This window comes from Triturus cristatus, chromosome 12, assembly GCF_964204655.1.
Source record: "Triturus cristatus chromosome 12, aTriCri1.1, whole genome shotgun sequence".
Taxonomy (NCBI): Eukaryota; Metazoa; Chordata; class Amphibia; order Caudata; family Salamandridae; genus Triturus; species Triturus cristatus.
The window spans coordinates 412387227-412407677 of record NC_140595.1 but is presented as its reverse complement, the minus strand read 5'-3'; the positions used below and the strand labels follow the sequence as shown (position 1 = coordinate 412407677).

At 40.2% G+C, this 20451-nt stretch overlaps 1 protein-coding gene across 2 annotated transcripts in view; it reads left to right on the top strand.

The window, feature by feature from the left end:
- The window catches only part of TSHZ3 (teashirt zinc finger homeobox 3), a 131400-nt gene extending 120622 nt beyond the window's left edge, over window positions 1-10778 (top strand). For both annotated transcript variants that reach the window (XM_085637461.1, XM_085637462.1), the window contains one exon: window positions 6094-10778. In XM_085637461.1, coding sequence (XP_085493587.1) covers window positions 6094-9275 — 3182 coding nt within the window. In that variant the 3' untranslated portion in view covers window positions 9276-10778. The remainder of the gene's footprint in view (window positions 1-6093) is intronic.
- The last annotated feature ends 9673 nt before the right edge of the window (window positions 10779-20451 follow it).

The window sequence follows — 20451 nt, the reverse complement described above, 5'->3', positions numbered from 1 at the left end:
GAGTAGTAAGATATTTGTTGTTACCAGTTGGATGTCACTGCATTTGAGCCTCCCAAATGAAAACCGGAGTGTGAGAAAGAAGACATTTTGAAAAATACCCTCTAAATCATATGCTCATATAGGCACAAATTCAGAGATGTACAAATAACCACTGCTCCTAAACTCCATATCTTGTACCCATTTCAGAAAAACATAGGTTACCTTGATACCTATTTTTCTGTCTACAGCTTTTTCACCATAGAATTGGTTTATTACAGCACACAATGAAAAACTATTGTACGGTGCAGCTCAGCTGTTGGCTCTGGGTACCTCGAGATCTTGGAGAACCTACAAACCATATATATCCCCACAACTGAATAGGTCTAGCAAACATAATGGTACATTGCTTTTGTAAGTCGGCAATTGGGACAAAAAGTTACAGATGAAAACATTGTCACATATGGCTGTTTTTTTCCCTCTGATTTTCAATATTTCTTTAATGGCACAGTTAGTTTCTTTGAGGGATCTACACATATGACCCCTTGCTGAATTCAGAATGTTATCTACTTTTCAGAAATATATAGGTTTCCTGGATCACCCATGGGTTTCATCACTGGTTTGCACCACAAACTGGAAGTTAGTTGAAAGAGCAAAAAATTAGAAAAATGGGGTTGGGGGGGGTGGGAGACCCAGCATTTAAGGGGTTAACAATCGTCAACACATAATTACAACTGCATATTCCAAGCTCTCGCATAGTTAACCCCACAATAACACCATAACACATTAAAAGGTCTATTTGAACAGTTATGCATACAGCACAATAAGAATACGGTCTGCTTGGACCCAACAAACTCCTCAGAAACGGGCTTGCACCAAAAATACCAACAGAACATAATTATTCACACGTTTCACATGCACACCATGGGACCAAGGCCATCTAGTTGCACAAGCAATGCAACTTATCATGTCAGCATATTCCCCATACCTACCACACCCAGAAAAACAACAGACACATTATACAACCTATCTACACACTCACACCAACAGCACCCACAATCTTGCCCCAAAAGCCCTCTAATTGAGTAATGCTGCCTCCCCCAACCCTCCAAAACAATCAGCCGTGCATTAGCATATTATTCACACACATTCCCATTACATTATTTATTATTTCAATAAACATTAGGTTGATAATTCCACCGTCTTCTTTGCATACAGTGCACATAAGTGTTACAGAACTGCCTAGTGACTATGCCTCAGAAGGAGAAAAAAAAAAAGCCAATTTGCTTCGTCTATACAAAAAGATAACATTTGTACCTTCACAATTTTTTTTTTTTTTAAATGTCATAGAAAGGGTGGATTTCTTTGTTTTTGTTGGGGTGGGCGAGGTGTTAGTTGCCGTATATGGAGCTGGACTTTATATAACAGCCTGCCTATCTTGGTTGTTGCATGAGACTGCAGACATCAAGTTGGCTGGCCTTGTGAAGCTACCGGATAGTAAAATCCAGTCCGGATTTCAAACGGCCAACAGCCACGCGACTAATCTCCACTGAGATTCATTATATGTAAATTGGCCTCATCCATATTCATTGTTAATAAAAACCTGATTGGATTTTACTGTTCAGTAGCTGGACGAGCCCAGCCCCGTGGTTTATGTAGGAGTTAAAATTGAGGTTTCGCATGTAGAACATGTCAGTTAGGTGGGAAAGAAAGACCTCACAGTGACAGAGCAAGCCGGCTGCTGCGCGTGCACACAGCTCCGCACTTCTTGGCTGTTTTCAGTGCTTGTTTAGCTTGGAAAGCCTTCTCCCTGGGCACTCTCGGTTGCTGACTTCCCAGCTTGAGCTCCAAGGGGACGGAGTTTTCCCAGGTGTCCCTAGGACGGGTAGCGTGAAGTCACACAAATGAGGCCGTGCAACAACAACAGCTCACTTTCAGGTGCTGCAGCCAGCACGACAAGAACGGTGATCTGTACCACCATTCTATTTTCAGACCATCATATGATTGGGGATTGCTAGAAATTAAAAAATGTGTAAGCTTGGTGCATTTTTATTGTTTAATGCAAAGCAAAGCCGGCAACAGTACAGATAAAGAGTACTCTTAACATCAGTATGAATCGCGATTCAGTTATGCAAAAACTTTATTAAAGTCACATTTCTTCAAAATATAATTTAACATTTAAAAACCTATTTAGGAGAAATGTTTAAAACCAGAAAAAACGAAAGATATGGTTCTGTTTTATTATTAAATCTTATGGAAATAGATTACGTCTACATTTCACCTGATTTACCACAACATATTATCATATATCGATTTCAATTTTTTTTTATTTTTTATTGCATTTAACTCAAAGATTTATTTTCTGAAATGGCACCATTTCTACTTTTTCCTTACCTGTATTGGATACAGTTTCGCCGAGCCCCCTCTGTGGTGGACTCGGTATTTCCACTCACCAAAGATTTCTCTAGACATTTGCAGAAGGATGTTGCAGAGAATTAAAGAGGGAAAATGCTTATTTTCACACATCTCTTAAACCAGCCATAGGAAGTGCACACACTGCCCCTTATTATCATCTCATCAACGTAGCCAATGACAGTGTCCTCTTAACTCCGTGTCCCAGGATATCATGTGATTTGACAAGATTTCATTTCAAAGCTCCCATTGCAGGAATTGCATGTCAGTGGCTTGTTTAGTGGCTGCTGTCTTGGGACATTTTCCCACTAAACAAAGCAAAATCTGCGAACCCGTTCCAACATTAACATGGTTAGAATGCCCTAAGCAAGGAAAGTGAACGGTTACAACAGACTAGGACTAAGGTACATTTGATATTTAATCAGGGCAGCCATTTTGTGAAATGGACACCAGGAAAAAAGATCATTTCTATTTGGATGGCGCGGAAATTAGCATACCCGCTAGGAAATCATAACTGTACAAAGAGGTCTGAGACAGCTACTAGTAATGCAAAGCTCTTAACTAAATACCCAAATAACATAAAATAAAAGTTCATTGCCTATCCAGGCTTGCACGGTACTTGTAAAGGGAATATTTACCTCTTTTTTGAAACTCTATCAAAATAATGATCTTCACAAACCATAAATAAATACGTCACAAAAAATCCGAAGATTTATATTGTTCTTTTAGCACGTTTGAGTGTTTTTATTGCACAAAATACTGTGGTACACAGCAGTGGTGCAAAAAGCCATATTACATACAATCTGGAAAACTTAAAAAATCCTCAATCAAGATAGCAAGGCTTTACAATTGCCAGAACCACTAAGAATATGCGGCAATTGAGGACCACATTATGTGGCATGAACGAGCAAATTATGTGGCTTTGTGTGACATATTCTCTAATCTCTAAATTATGAAGAAACAGCAGTATAAGCATATTTATGGACTAAAAGTTATAGCCACAGAATTATAAATATTTCACTGTCTATTCTTTTAGCACCTTATTCACAAAAGGTAAACAAAACCTAAACATTCTAATTTTCAGTTGAGAATGAGAAATAATTTGAATGTGATCAGCATATAAGAGAAACCCAATGTAGAGGTGATGTCACAGAGGGAGGTATAATACAGGGAGAACTGGGGGTGACCTGCGACACAGCCCAGAGAGGTTCTGACTGGTAATGAGGACCTGAGCAATAATTTGCAGGAGGAGGTCGATCAACTGAGAGCTAAGGAAGTGATAGTGAGGACCATTACGGTGTATAGTAGGGTGCGCGGCAGGCTGTTCAAAGAGTATACGGGTACATGAGATGAGATGGTTGGTGATACAGAGGTGATCAAATCAGTTACATGCGAGAGGGCAGTTTTTGTGGAGTGATGGTCAAGGGCACCAGACTGAATAGGATTGAGTAGCCTACTTGGTTTATTACAAGGGATATGTCTATTAAAGTCTAGGTATTCAAGCAGCAGCGGCCTGTGCAGGTAAGAGCGGTGGGGCCGGGTGGAGGGATTTTGACAGGTGACCACAAGGAAAAATGAATTATTTATTTCATTTTCCCTCGTGGTCGCCTTTCGAAATTCCCCCCCACCCGGCCGCACCGCTCTTACCTGCACAGGTCCTTGTTGTGTTCAAGTATATGTGAGAAAAAACACAGTCGGGAACACAGAGCAGTAGTTCTAAGGTGTAGCTGAGTCATAAAGGTGTTTTTTTAATAATAGCATAAGTACAGTGAATTTAAAGCATACATGCTACATACTTGATTTGAGTGAATGAGCAAGTAGGTAAATTAAGCAAAGAAATACTTTAGAAATGAGGCCACAAAGATTGCTAGGGTGAGCGCTAAGAGTCTGAAAGAAAACTTGATGGGTTATCAGATTTGAGAAACCAGGTAAGCCAAGTGGGTGATGTACTGAATAAAGAGAGTCTGTCAGACTGTGGATGGGGTTGACAGTAGAGTGACACGGTGGAGAGGGGTAGTCAGTAGCGTGTGAAGGATTTTTCTGACTGAAATGATTTAGGAAGAGAAATGGGAAGCAAATTCTTTTGTTGAGAGTAGAGAATGTCTGATGATTGTTTATGGTGGAGAGAGTAAGTTGTTCGTGTGTGCTAGTTTAGGGTGGAGATGATTGGAGTCAATAAAATAGTTTGAATGTGGCAGATATGGTGTTATCTACAGTAGATGATAATGTTTATAAGCCTAGTTTGTTGTCAGGGTGGTGCTCAGTGGCATGTTTTTTGCGGCGTGCGAAAGAGCCTCAACATCTTGGCTTGTAGTGAGAAAATTATAGAGATGAATGAAAACTGGGGATGGAAGGATGCTAGGGAAAGGTTGTGTAGAGGACAATTACTGAATGATACATTGAGGAACTGTTTTTTAAATGCATTATGGGAACATTTTGTAATTCTTGGGTGATTAGGAAACTGGGTGAGTGCGGCAGGATCTTACTCTGTGGGGCTGCTCTCGCCATACTTACTGAGGAGAATACCACCCATTAGGCAGGCAGATAGCACATTTGTGTGGCATGGTGTAGTGTGTACTAGTTTCATACTGACCATCAACTCTAATGAGAACTCACCCAGACTTTTATATTGTCATGTGCAAGATCTGTGTAAGTGAATATTATTGTAATTTGATGTGGACAACATTACATTTTGTTCCTGGGTTATTATTTTTTGTATTGACTTATTGTTGAATTGACTTTTAATGAGCCTTTTTCTTTGGGGGTTTATACAGTGAAAGAGGAAAATGATTTCCTACTTTAACCCCTTCGCTGGGGCAGCACGGTGGGCCTGTGCTCATGACGGAGCCGCTCCGTCATGAGCCACAGTTGAGCTGTGCTCATGACGGAACGCTTCCGTCATGACTCCGCCCATTTGCGTTGTCCCCCCGCACAGGCGGGGAAACAGCGCCGCGTAGGCGGAGCGGCCGCCAACGGGCGTGTCATGATGGAACCGTTCCGTCATGAGCACACGGCAACCGTGGCTCATCACGGAACGGTTCTGTCATGAGCGGGGAAGGGGTTAAACAAAGCTGTAGTGATATACATATATATATCTAATCTTACATCAAATTTATACTGGATCTATATGCATACATTCCTGTATCATGTTATTGAAAATGATGTAACCTACAATCTTTTGCACTCACTCACACATACGATATAAATCACTACTTTTAATTTGCTGCAATTGATGCAAATTTCTCCCTTTCTCTGGGTTGGATTATTATTTTTGCAGATGTGTTTATTAAAAGTGGAGCATCAAACTTGTAATGAGTAAGAAATGCTTGCTTAATTTAAATTGTGAATCTGTCTGTTAAGAAATGCATTAGGGGTAGGAGAAGCAAAAGACATATTAATTGACAGACAGGAACTGCTGTCTCTGAGGTTGATACAAGTAATTTATTACTTTAGAAATGAATGCCACCTCCAGAATGTGCTTCATTAATTTCAAATTTAGTTTTAATTTCAAGCTGTTGCCCCTTGAGAAGAATAAGGTGGCAAATTATTTGTGAAAAGCGTTTTCTCTTCTAAAGAAAGACCATGATTTAACTGTTTAATATTAACAATAAATGTAGTTGCTTGCTTAGCTAAATTGCAATGTGTTTTAAGTTTTTCTTTGTAGTCTCTGTTAGTAATACATGTTTGTTTTTTCCCCCATCGCAGCATATGTCTCAGACGAGTTAAAAGCCGCTGCACTCGTTGATGAAGATGTGGACCCTACTGACGATATTGATGGGGAACCTCCAGCCAAGTATGTCTGCCCTGAAAAGGATTCTACAGGCTGCCATGACTCCCCGGCCGCTGAATTCTCCAGCCATGAAATGGACAGTGAATCTCACGTGAGCGAGACAAGTGATCGCATGGCGGACTTTGAGAGCAACTCCATTAAAAATGAGGAGGAGATCAAGGAGGCAAACGCCCCGCTGGAGGATTTAAGTGTATCCGACAGTTTAGAACAAATGAAAGCTGTGTACAATAACTTCCTCTCAAATTCTTATTGGTCCACGTTGAACTTGAACATACACCAAACAACCACAGAAAAAAATAATGCTAGCAGCAGCAGTAGCAGCAGCAGCAGCAGTAGTTGTGGAAGTGGAAGCTTCGACTGGCATCAGAGTGCTATGGCAAAAACACTGCAACAGGTTTCTCAAAGCAGACTTGTACCAGAGCCAAGTCTTTTCAGCACTGTTCAGTTGTACAGACAGAGCAGTAAACTCTATGGCTCCATATTTACGGGAGCCAGTAAATTCCGGTGTAAAGATTGTAGCGCAGCCTATGATACTTTGGTAGAGTTAACTGTTCACATGAATGAAACAGGTCACTATCGGGATGACAACCATGAAACTGATAACAATAACCCGAAAAGATGGTCTAAGCCACGTAAACGTTCTTTATTAGAAATGGAAGGCAAAGAAGATGCCCAGAAAGTGTTGAAATGCATGTATTGTGGCCATTCATTTGAATCACTTCAGGACTTGAGTGTACATATGATCAAAACAAAACATTACCAAAAAGTGCCTCTGAAGGAGCCAGTTACACCTGTAACTGCCAAAATCATCCCCACAACAAGAAAGAAAGTAGCCTTAGAGATTGATCTTCCTAGCTCTCCAGATTCACCAGGGGGAACACCAAAAGCCACAATTTCTGATGCAAATGAATCACAGCAGAAGAATTCAAATCCTTACATCACACCAAATAACCGCTATGGACATCAGAATGGGGCAAGCTACGCCTGGCATTTTGAAGCAAGGAAATCCCAAATTCTGAAATGCATGGAATGCGGCAGTTCTCATGATACGTTGCAGGAGCTCACAGCCCACATGATGGTTACAGGACATTTTATAAAAGTGACCAATTCTGCACTGAAAAAGGGAAAACCAATTGTAGAGGCTCCAATAACCCCCACCATGAATGCTTTAATAGATGAGAAGGTCCAGTCAGTGCCACTAGCCGCTACGACATTTGTTTCCCCTTCAAACACCCCTTCCAGTGTTTCACCAAAACTGAATGTTGAAATCAAAAAAGAAATTGATAGAGACATAACTGACGATAATGACAATGAACTGGAGAAAGCGAATGAAAATGAGGAAAAATGTGATGTTCCCTCAAAATATCATTACCTGACTGAAAATGACCTAGAAGAAAGTCCAAAGGGGGGGTTAGATATTTTAAAATCATTAGAGAACACAGTAACGTCTGCTATTAACAAAGCCCAGAATGGCACACCCAGCTGGGGAGGTTACCCAAGCATTCATGCTGCCTATCAGTTGCCTAACATGATGAAACTCTCTTTAGGCTCATCAGGGAAAATTGCTCCATTGAAACCTATGTACATAAACAGTGAAGTTCTGTCCCCAACCAAAAACCATTCACTTGTTTCTCCTCCCAGCAGCCAAACATCACCAGTACCAAAAACAAATTTCCACGCAATGGAAGAATTAGTTAAAAAGGTGACAGAAAAGGTAGCCAAAGTTGAAGAAAAAATGAAAGAGCCTGAGGGAAAACTATCTCCAATAAAAAGAGCCACACCATCACCTTGCAGCAGCGACCTTAGTGATCCACCAAAAACAGATATTTCCAACGAAGGAGGCTACAAAAGCCAACAAAGCAGCCCCATTCCACAGAGGGAAATATGCAAGGGCAGCCCCCCTCTTGAGCCAGTGGAAAATGGCACGGATCACCACATCAGGTCAATTCCTCCAACCTTTGGGTGTAGTACAGCAATTATAACCGACCATCCTCCTGAACAGCCGTTTGTAAACCCTTTGAGTGCTCTACAGTCAGTCATGAATATTCATCTGGGAAAAGCAGCAAAGCCCTCTTTGCCCTCAATGGACCCCATGAGTATGCTTTTTAAAATGAGCAACAGTTTGGCAGAAAAAGCTGCCTTGGCAACTCCACCAATGCAGTCTAAAAAAGCGGACCATATAGACCGTTATTTTTATCATGTCAACAATGACCAACCCATAGATTTGACAAAAGGCAAGAGTGACAAAATCTGCTCACTGGGTTCAGTGCTTTTGTCATCCACATCAACGTCGCCTGCGTCCTCCTCATCCACAGTGACAACGGCAAAGACATCTGCAGTCGTGTCATTCATGTCAAACTCGCCGCTGCGCGAGAATGCCCTGTCAGACATATCTGATATGCTAAAAAATCTGACAGAGAGTCACACGTCCAAATCCTCCACACCTACAAGTATATCCGAGAAATCTGACATCGATGGTACGACAACAGAGGAACCAGAGGAAATTACACCAGCTCATAAAAGGAAGGGGCGCCAGTCCAACTGGAACCCGCAACATTTGCTGATTCTCCAGGCCCAGTTTGCCGCCAGTTTGCGTCAAACGTCAGAGGGGAAGTACATAATGTCAGACTTGAGCCCTCAGGAAAGGATGCATATCTCAAGGTTCACCGGACTCTCAATGACAACAATTAGTCATTGGCTCGCCAATGTGAAGTACCAACTCAGAAGGACAGGGGGGACTAAGTTTCTCAAAAATTTAGACACCGGGCATCCGGTGTTCTTTTGCAATGACTGCGCTTCGCAGATCAGGACTCCTTCCACCTACATCAGTCACCTCGAATCGCATCTAGGCTTCAGGTTACGAGACTTGTCCAAATTGTCAAACGAACAAATTAGCAATCAGATAGCACATACAAAATCCCCCTCTGAAAAACTGTTGGCTTCTTCTCCTGAGGAAGAGACTGGAATTTCCTACCAATGTAAACTTTGTAACCGGACTTTTGGTAGCAAGCACGCCGTTAAACTCCATCTAAGCAAAACACACGGGAAATCACCCGAGGACCATCTCCTGTACGTCTCTGAGCTTGAAAAGCAGTAGAGGTTGCTTCTGATAAAAGAAAAAACAAAAAACAAAAAAAACTCTAATTTGCTTTGAGGAAAACTGTCAAACACGCCTTAAAGCTGACTTTTATTTCTTGGCACATGTTCCTATTTTAACTCCAGAAAGTAACTCTGGGCTGAACTGTTTTGTACAACTGTACAGTATTTAATAGAGATGCATACTCAGCTGTTGTTACTGGTAAAGTATGAAGGTTACAATGCAGTGATCAGTGTTTGGAAGTTTGTGTACATTGGGTTTAATCGCTGTGCATCCCTGGGATGCATCGAGCTGCATGCATTGACGAACAGTTTTATTAAACAATTTCTAATTAATTCCAGTGCACTTTTTTTAATGACCTACGTGTGCTGGCATTTCTGAGCCTTTAAACTTTAGCCCTCTGAGTACTCTGAAGCACTTCTTTTGTTTAGTTGGTACATTGTATCAAACCAGTTTTTAAAAGAAAAAAAACGATGTTTACCAGCTTAGCTGAACCTCTGATTAAACAGGTTTGCAGGGGGTTTTAGTTTCTATAATTGCAAACATTTTTTTTTTAATTTTCACTCTCAGCATAGATGTATATAATGTATAGAGTTGAAAACCGCTTCTAAAAATTGTGATTGATATATCAGACATTTTGTCTCCATCATTTTTATCAATCTTATTTTATTTTGCAGATTTACTCTAGACATAAGCTGTGCCTATGTAAGCTGTACATTTTTAGGTCTAATCTGTTTTTATGACATTACAACACTGTAAATTATTCATAATTTGCGACAGATAACCTTTATAAACTATTAAAAACTATTATTCTTAAAGAAAGTATGATTGTTTTGCAATACATCTATATTGAAAGAGGTTCATGTTTAAATTATACATATTTATTAGCATCATTTCAATGTTGTTTTAAAAAAAAAACATGATTGACAGAAGCCATGGACCGACTGCATCCTTGGCATGCATCATAACTGTTTTGCACAAAAAAGACGTTTAAAGGTATTTATAAACTGAAAATTGTTCGAAATAAACTCAGTGCTCAAAGGGTTAAAACATTTGAAAAAACTTGTACTGTATTTCCTTCGATAAATCCTTTAAAAATGTTTGTTAAAATGAAACTTTGCATAAGAGTTATGAGGCATTCTGTGATATAATCATCTAAGTTTGCTCGGTTGTTATTTCCTATTGTAGAATGCCTTTTTAGTTGAACTGGGAACTTTCTGTTATGTTTGCCTAATTATTCTCCCAGGATTCCATACTGCAGCTTTATCTTTAGGCATATGAAAGGTAACCCGTGGTTACCAGCACATTTTTGGATGTTAATTTGCTGAAGTAACTGACAGCTGACACCGTATGAGAATCTATGTATAAAATATTGGCATGTAAACAGCACAGACACTGAATTGCACTCTGTGTCCTGTTTTGTTGTTGACAATGAAGCACCATTATATGATTCTTCAAATAACCTTTTTTCTACAGCAGCATTAAAAATTGTCATTTTGCTATAATTTTGTCTTGGGTTCACACTTCTGTCTGAAATGTGCTAGGACTAACGAGCACATTAAAATTAAATTGCGTGCTCTGTGTTTATGACTGATGCTTGGTAGGTTTTCTTCATCTGCCAGGTGCTGGCACTCAAAAGCAGCTCATAAATCACCTGATTTTGAGTGAACCTTAGAATTTCAAGAGAAGGAATTCAGAGACTTGGTGCATGCATTAACAACATTTCCCATGCAAAGATAGATATTTTGTAACACACTTTAGGCGAGGTCTACAAAAAGCGCGAAACAGCTTGCAGTACACTGTTTGGCAAATCAATAAAATGGGTTGTGTAATCATAAATGTGTACCACTAATCCTGCTAAAATACACTGCGTGGATGATACTGCATTGCGTGTGCTTGCCCAAAAAGGAACACAGCAAGGGTAAAATAGATTGCGTCAGGGCCAATATTCTCAATATATGTACTTGCACTTGAAAAGGATAAGTCCCCCAAAACTTGCAAGTACATCTATGAATATAACGTATGGATATTAGACGCACCAGTATCACTCTGGGAATTTGCTTCATTGTGCTTTATGACACAATGGTGGTTGTAGTTAAAAAGCAGAGGCAAGTCCTAATTCCTCCAGAGCCGACAGAACCCTTGTAAATAATTTGCTTCCCATATGAGAATTTCAAAGACACGCTCCAATTCAGAGAGTACCTGATATTCCTTGGAGAGCGGCCATGATGTGTTCTGGAGGAGAGCTTTGGGTGCTGTAAGAGAGGATCCTGCAGTAGAGTGCTGTGGAATGTGTTGCAAGCTGCCAGCCACAGCATCATTCTGAGTAGACAGGAGAGAAGTGAGGGGAAAAGATGAGGCCTAATTGCCAGGGCAATTGACTTTGCAACTGCAGTGGTCGGGTCAACATCCGGTGACTCTGGGCAAACCATTTAATGACCTCTTGCCTTAAAGAGAAAAAAAATGAATCTGACCTTGTGTAATGTAATCCAATGCTCATGTAAAGCAATCTAATGCCCTTGGGTAATATTTGCGCCATATTAAACTGCAAAAATAAAAATAGGTGCAGTTTCGATGGGCAGCACAAAATAGGAATGAGGTGTGACTGGAAAAAACAACACCTGCGAAGCTTCACAACCAACAACATTTAGCTAGGCGGTTGCAAGTGGTACATGCTAGGTTGAGGCAATGGGGGAAGTCTGACCTGGTATGATGTTTTTTGCTTTCCTTATAACATGTGGTGCTTTTAACTCCTGCCATGAAGCAGGATTCTTCTTTTGAAGAAAACAGAACAAATTAGTTATTCATGGTGTGAGCCAAAGGGCATCCTTATAAAACAGACTGCTGTTTTTCTGATTTCTATAAGTCCAGCTGTGTGCTTAAAATACACTAGCGTAAGGCAAGATTACCATATTAGAAGTGGGCAAGGTGCCAAACTGTACGGGATTTACTAACCCAATAGATACTAAAACCAAAACTCACAGGCCAGTGGTGTGTGCACACTATGCTACTGAGACAACACTGTTTCCTCAGATATTTCTACTTCGGCTGGATATCTTGGCAGGTCCAGCTTAAAAGGAAACTCCCATTCCTTAAAGAAGACCAGGAGAAGAAGTGCAGTGGGGATGCATTATAATTATTATCATCATAATTATCCTCAGAGAGCACACAGAATTGCAAACATTTCTCTACAACTGTTAATCCAGACGCAGTCTTCACTTGTCAGAATCCATTATACAGCATGCCACTGAACAGGCCTAAGATGGTGCTTTTCATTAATTTCGATCTTACTGAGCCTGTGGATAATATTGTTCAAACAAGGATGGTGCTCCTGCTGTCGTGGTAGCTATAAGCATGTTCACATTTTTCTTGTGATTAGCATTGGCTCTTTACGGTAGAAAGCAGGGCATGGAAAGGGAGAATTTATTCTTTCTTGATAGAATCTGCATCTCAATTTTGATAGCCAACAATAAAGGGATGGATGGAATGCTTGAATTATGCTCAAAACAATGAATCAATCACCTGATGATTGACGCTGCGCACTGTGCTAATTGTGAGCTACGTCACTAGTGAATAATCTCAGTTCACAAAAGTTTATAAGAAATTATCAATCAAAAAACATCCAACACAGATTCTCGTTTAAACATATATTTTCAACATATATGCTGGCTTCGGTTTCAGATAAATAATAATGACATTATTCATGTCTCAACATTTTTTCAAAAAATGGTAAACAACTGTCATAAACAATACACAATATAATATTTGAACATGCCACATAACATTTCATGAGATCACGTGAAAATGCTTGTGATGAGCCCAATGCATTTCGGGACTTGGTTGTCCCTTCGTCAGGGGCGTTCTGTAGAAAAAATACATAATGTTACACATACAGTACATAGTTACCCTGTTTTCACAAGGAAGAAAGATACATAGTGACAGATTACTTGATTCACATGGTCCTCATGATACAACCGTGATATTTTGTGTTAGTCAATCAACGTTTCTTTTTTTGAAAAATAACCGCGAGTCTAACCAGAAGAAATTCCATCACCCAACAGTGCACGTAAAAAAAGTTTTTATGGTAACCATAGCTCCCAAAAAAAACATTTGGAAATCAGAATGGATAAAATAAAAATAAAACTGTCGAAAACACAGAAGAAATGCTCAGAAAGAACTACGTGTATTCAGCATGTCAGTTAAATAAAATAATGATGCTAGCTCACCTCAAATGCTATGTAGGTGTGGCATTAATGAGAAATGGAACAAAATAAGCCGGTACGCTGATGCTAAAAACCAAAAAGAAATGACTCCATGAGCACAAATGCTCAAAACCACTGACACACTGGTAGGCGTTATCTATATAACATAAACTTACCCCCCGTAAACAGGTGGAAATTTAAATGTTAAAGCGGGTGATACAGCATCTGAGTCTCTCTAACAGCATATGAACCCGGCGTGAACACTTCGTCCTCAGTGAGACATTCTACAGGCAAAAATGATAACAGAAGTGAGCGTAAAGAATAATAACTGTAAGCTGTCGTATTTTAGTTACAATGTGAAGACCTGCAACTCAATGTAAAACGATGAATGAAACTTACTCCAAACGCGCGACGGAGTGCAATCGGCTACTAGCAAGTGGCGTCCTCTCCTCGGCTCGAAAAGTTTTCGACTAGTAAAAATCGCGCCAAATTTAAACCAATTACAGCAGCTGGGCCGATGTGAGGCCCATAATCATAGATAGAGGACTAACAGGTAGCGCCATAGTATTTTACGCTGAGATAATGTAATTCTCTTGCCAACCCCGCGATGTGCTGTAGTACTCTAAGTCTCCAGATAGAGACTACCAATAAAATAAATTAAAACAACAGAATGACTGACATGTGGTGTGTGCGACCGTCGGACTGATACGAAGTGTCAGCAACGAAGTGTGGAGAATATGAACAGTGATACACCTGGAGTCAAACGCCAGAGTGAGATTAAAAAAATGATGACAATGCGAGTGAAAACACTCATGACAACCGAACGTACACACATGGGGTAATGCCATGTAAACTAAATGTAATGAAAATAAATCAAAAAGCAACAACACTTCATGTACAAATGTTGAAGTCACGGTGAATACTCCACTCCGTAGACAATTGTAAACATTACGCGTTAACCAATAAAGTTCTGAGGCATTGAAAAAAACAATATGAAAATTAAAAAAAGTCAACATCGACATGTGGATAGTAAAGAAAGTAATAGTAGATATAAATTAAAAAAATAGAAAAAGTGTGTAAAATCTATGCAGACACTCAATATGGTTAATGATAAAAACAAACAAGCACTGGTTAAAACAATCCTCGGGTTTCGAAAATCCTATGGAATGACTAACATGGAAATTGCTAATAACTTTTACATTACAGAGACAAAACATGAAAATGCTAAAGTTCATACGCTTGGCTAACAGGGTTACAGCGATCAATAACAAGTGAGATTATAGGAAGCATGAAAGATCTAAACGATCATTAAGGCCACTGGGGGCCAATGTCTGAAGTCTCTGAATCCAAAAGAGCTCTCTGCGTAGAAGAACATTTGAGATGTCCATTCCAGGTTTCACCTCCATAGACTCGATGATTTGAAAACGTAGTTGGGAAATCAAGTGTTTGGCTTCTAGCCAATGCATGGCTAGACTTGAGGTGCTGTGCTTATTCCTGATTCTGGACTTGTGCTCAGTAATCCGTGTTTTTATTTTCCTTTCAGTCTTACCTACATAGGCTTTGCCACAAGGGCATTTTATGCAGTAGATAACATGAGTTGTATTGCAGTCACTGTTGTGACGAAGAGGGATGTTTAAACCAGACATGGGATGAGTTAAAGTATTCCCAGTGATGACATTATTACAATGAATACATGCATGGCATTTACGGGTACCATGATAACTAGTAGATTTATCCATGGTTTTAGAGAATTTCAATAGGTTCCGCAAATTTTTGCCTCTTTGGTAAGCAAATATCGGTTTTTCCAGATACAGTTGTTGGAAATCCTGTTCTTGTTGTAATAATTCCCACCGTGTTAAGATAATGCTCTTGATTTTAGATGAGGATGTTGAAAAGTTACTGACAAATACCAATCTAGTTGAAGGAGTCTTGGGTTTCTGTTGGAGTAAATCAGTCCTCGGGATAGATAAGGCTCGTGTGAGACAAGTTTGTAGAACCTCTTCGGGATACCCTCTTGCTGAAAACTTCTCAACAGTTGTTTGGAGTTGTAAAGTACTGTTATCAGGGTCAGAAAAAATGCGACGTATTCTTGTGAACTGTGACATTGGCAAATTATTGATTAAATGACGTGGATGAAAACTCGTGAAGGATAGCAAGCTGTTGCGGTCTGTGGGTTTGTGGAAAACAGTGGTGGAATTATGCTCAGCCACAGGCAATCGCTTGGACCGCATCCAATCAATTGTTTTTCACCCATCATGCCACCTCAGTTTGGACCTAGGCATATGCAAATCCGCATTGACTCTGCTCCTCATGGGAACATTCCAGGCTGAACTGCCAATCCAGGTCTTCCCGGAACCAGAATGCAAGCAACCAAGGACCAGTTATGCCCTGATAAGTGCTTATCTGCTAGGTATAGCTTGATTCTAGTGACACAGTGAGCACCGGTTCCACATTGTGGCATACCCATCACACTGAGGGCATCAATTACAACATCAGCAAGGTGATGGATGGAATGCTTGAATTAATCTCAGCCACTGACAGTCGCTTGAGGGTATGCCCAGACGGCAGTCCCATGCACGCTGAGTCACTGGAACCAAGCTATACCTGGCTGATGAGGTTATAACATGGGCAAAACCAGTCCTGGGTTGCTTGTGTTCCGGCTCAGGGAGGACTTGGCTTGGCACTTCGAGCTGGACTTTTCCCATTGGAACAGGGTCAAGACTGATTTGCAAAAGCTGGTTCCAAAATGGAGTTGCATTGCATGCAAAATAACAATGGATTGGGATATGGCTTGAGTAGGTTCCAGTGGGAGCACTCAGGAAGTGGCTATCATTTCTCACCTGATAGATCTTTCTGGCTGCCTGAGAGGCAAAAGGAAGTTGACATTCAATTAAACAATTTAAAGTTTGTGTGACTCATTTGGTCACACAATAAGGACCAGGAATCAGTAACTAAATTTAAGTGGGTTTATTAAAAAAAAAATCATTCCAGTAAATTCAAAAATCAAGAACATGTTATAAATGTAAGAACTTATGACAAGCAAATTAAGGTGTCAAAGCAAATTCAAACTCAATAGCATAAAGCATAAATTAATGTCAGTCAGAACAATACAGATGGCAAGAATTTGGAGTTGGAATTATTTCAAGATATCCTGCTCCTTCTTCCTAAACATCAATATATTCTAAATTCATCCAATCAGGCTCTAAATCTAAAGTGAGGATGGTTTGGGATAAAACAGTCTCAGAGAAATGTAGGAATACAGGAAGGGGTCAGCATAGCGAAGACTTTGGTAGACGTCTCCTAAAACAAGGAAATAAGTGTTAGCATAAAGCCACACTCATGCAAGTATTAAAGGAAATCTGAGAGGTCTGTACCTCTTGATGTCCAAAAGTATCACTCCTAATGTCTAACAGTGTGAACACTTATTGAAACAAACAGATACCGCATCATCAGTCATATCTACACCACCCCTCCGAGTACCAATGGTCTTCAACTCAACTGGTACAACTGCAACATCTCCAGACCTTCCCATCCTACGGAACTTGGATAGCCAAAACAACCTTGAGTTTTCCTCTGTTCCTGATACTCGATGAACAGGAGGCCTCTTCTGCTCAGTAAATCATGCCATTCATGCCAAGATTTCTCTTCTTAGGCCTCACTATCTCTAATACATAATACTCCTTTCTCTAGCTACAAAACATGAAAGCACACCTGCAACGGAAAAGAACCTGCAGAGCAAGCAAAATACATTTCATGTTAAGAAATAAAGGCCTAGTCTTGATAACGTTAGTGAAACATTTGTAATGTGCACTTTGAATTCATGATTATATGGACACGTATAAATTCAGAATAAATGCAACTAGAATAAATGCAAATAAAAATGAATTAGTTCATGATTACATATGCAATGCACTTTCAACTAATGCAATACAACTTGAAATAGGAGTGTAAATAAATGTGAGAACTACGTTTCATAACTAATCTAAAGATTAAAATGCACTCATTCATGAGTCTCTAGTTTTCTACAGTGAATACACTACAGAAGTACATTTGAATGCTTCACTTCACATTAATAAAGTTAGGGCTCACAGAATATATAGTGCTAAGTGCAGTAAATTTTGCGCTTCTGTGATGTGTATGGGTGAACCCTAAATTGCGCCTTTCCGATCTCCCCTCCGATGGTGCATCTAGCCATCGTAATCAAGAGTTTATGCTTATCAGATGGACCAGTCAAAACCTCATGGGTTCCATAAACATTTGTCTGGACTCCTCTAAATTTTTAATGTCGTCATAGGTTGTACGCTGACTCTCATCTAATTCCACATCCACTCTCTTTCTTTTCACTTCCTTCCTTACTTGTAATCTTTTATACCACTTAAAGATCACAACCAAAAATATTGCACAAAGGCAATTATTGCAAGGGGCTTCAAAATGGAACCCAATATTCCACTTCCCACCTTTTCAAACAATTTGTCTACATCAGCAAATACATTTCCAATTGCTTCCCAAGCACCTGTGGCTTCTAACTCCTTTAAATCTTCCTTCAGATCAGAAATATTCTTCATATACACCTTCAAGTCTTTGCTTTTGTTGGAGATGGAGGTATAGCACTGCTGGACCTTTAACATCTGACAGACTCCACTTTCTTTTTTGAGGTGGATGTCTAACACAAGTCTATTTTGCAAAACTACGGATCTCATAGCTACCAATTTAGTATCTACAGCCAATAAAGCTCCTGCTGTGATTTCCTGCCTCTAAAAGCTCAGCTTATGTTGATTTTTAATGTCCACATCTGCTTTTGAATTTAATTCCATATTTCTCCTCCTGTCTTTAACCACATTTAGAAATTTCTTCTCAACATCTGTCAAAATGCAAGTCAGATTGTTTCAGTGAGCATAGGCATTGTGTAATGTCATGGTGGGTTTAAAGAACCTTTTATTTATCCCTATATCTTTTGGGCCGGGGCGACAATTTAAATGCTCAAGAATGGGAACTTCTGTAAAAGAAAAATCTGAATTCAAAAAATAATACTGGAAAATACCCTGTCAATAGAAATGGCTCAGCAAAAGGCTACAAGTAACAACATAAGTCATAGGGATATGACGGTGCATGATACCCTTTGCAGCAGATGCAGGTCATTGCGTACAAACGTAGCAATCCTTTACATCCGTAGTGTCATTATATTCATAAAGCAGTTTAAAATAAGCATTTGAGGAAAAATCTCCTCTTGATGTATCTACGTGCAATTCTTTAACATTCAAAGAATGCAAACATCCATCTGCAGGAAGTGGGGATTTGGGATATCTGTAGGCTTAGTATTCACTAAACCAGAAGATGTAGATAAATACAATCCCACAAGTAAAACAATTAGTATGTTCAGTACAGTTACTAATACGCCTGCTAATATTTACCTGTGCCTACTATGGTTGTTAGTTCCCATATCGTCTCTGGAATCAGACCGTTGAGTGGAAAATAGCAGCAGCAGAGGCTTCCCGATTTCCACCTGTGCAAATTGCAAAACAAAGTTCAACAACGTGAAATGGAATTATTTACCAAAGTCTTTGTGAGTCTTCCCTAGCTCTGCTCCATTTTCTTCTAAATGACACCCTTACGCTCCTTCAACAGCCTTGGGCCTAGGTAATCTTCTTAGGTCGCTTAACAAAGTCTATTTAATTTTCTCCATTCAAAAGCGCATTTCAAAATTCAATCTTGAAATCAGGCTAATGATATTCCTGTCAATCTGTTCCGTGGCAAAGTAAAGTCAAAACACAGTTCAGCTTCCCGCATATATTCACGAAGGTTCATATGGAATTGCACTTTGTTACTCCAGGTCCCAAATCGCTCTTTCCCTTGTATCTGCTGCAAAGTATGTCCATTCAGGGTATAGGTTCCCTTGACAGGGTTTTCTAGCTCTTTTAGATCTCCTGAATGCAAGCCCTTCACCTTCACTGTCATGCAAGTCAGAATCCTCAGTATTCTCTGGAATGGTTGGTGGCACATGTCCTTCGACACACTTGCTCTATCTCTCTCTTGACTTCATGGCCAATGTTCCTCAGCTCCCACTCCATTACTACAGCACTAGGCCCTTTGTCAGGGTATGAATCTAGCTCAGGCAACACCACAGGATGAGACACTCCAGCTCTACTTCAATTGCCAACCCATCAAGATCCCGGTAAGGCCGAACATGTGCCACTTCAAGCTCCTGTTGTTCCTCTACAGCTTGTCTAACCTGCTCCAGATTTCTCTCTGGTACTGCTGGTGCTCCTGGGATATATGCTGTCACATCATCAAGGGGATACTAAACTCTGCAAGTATGAGCGGCATGAATCCAGTTGGGGAGACCTCCGCACTTGACAGCAATAGTCATCACCAAAATGACTTTGTAAGGGCCATGCACATGAGGTTCCAGGTACATATTCTGAATGTGTTTCATCACCAGGATCCAGTCACCGGAACTGAGGTCATGGCACGTCTCCTGATGAGGCAGTGAGGTGGCGACTCCAAACTGATGAGACACAGAATGCACCACGTCAGCCAGTACTTTGCAGTAATTAAGAATCATGCCATCTCTAATGTTCACAAGCACATTTGCAGGTGCAGTGGGCAATTTAATAGCTTATTCAGTTCATGAGGGGGTCATCCTGTCCTGTGGAAACTCATCAACATAAGGGCTAAAGCATCAGGCTACTTCAAAGACGTTCAAGCACACACTTTATCTAGTCTGCATTTCAGCGTGCCGTTCACTTGCTCCACGATTTCTGTAGCCTCAGGCCAATAGCTGCAATGTAGCCTCTGCTCCACTTGTAATGCTGCACACAACATTTTCATTATTGAAATGAGTCTGTCAGTCTGACTACAGTGAAGTCGGGAAGTCAAACCATGGTATGAGCTCCCACAGCAATTTAGCTACTGTGAGACAGTCATTCCTTGTGGTGGAGTAAGCTTTGACCCAATGCAAGAAGATGCAAATGGTC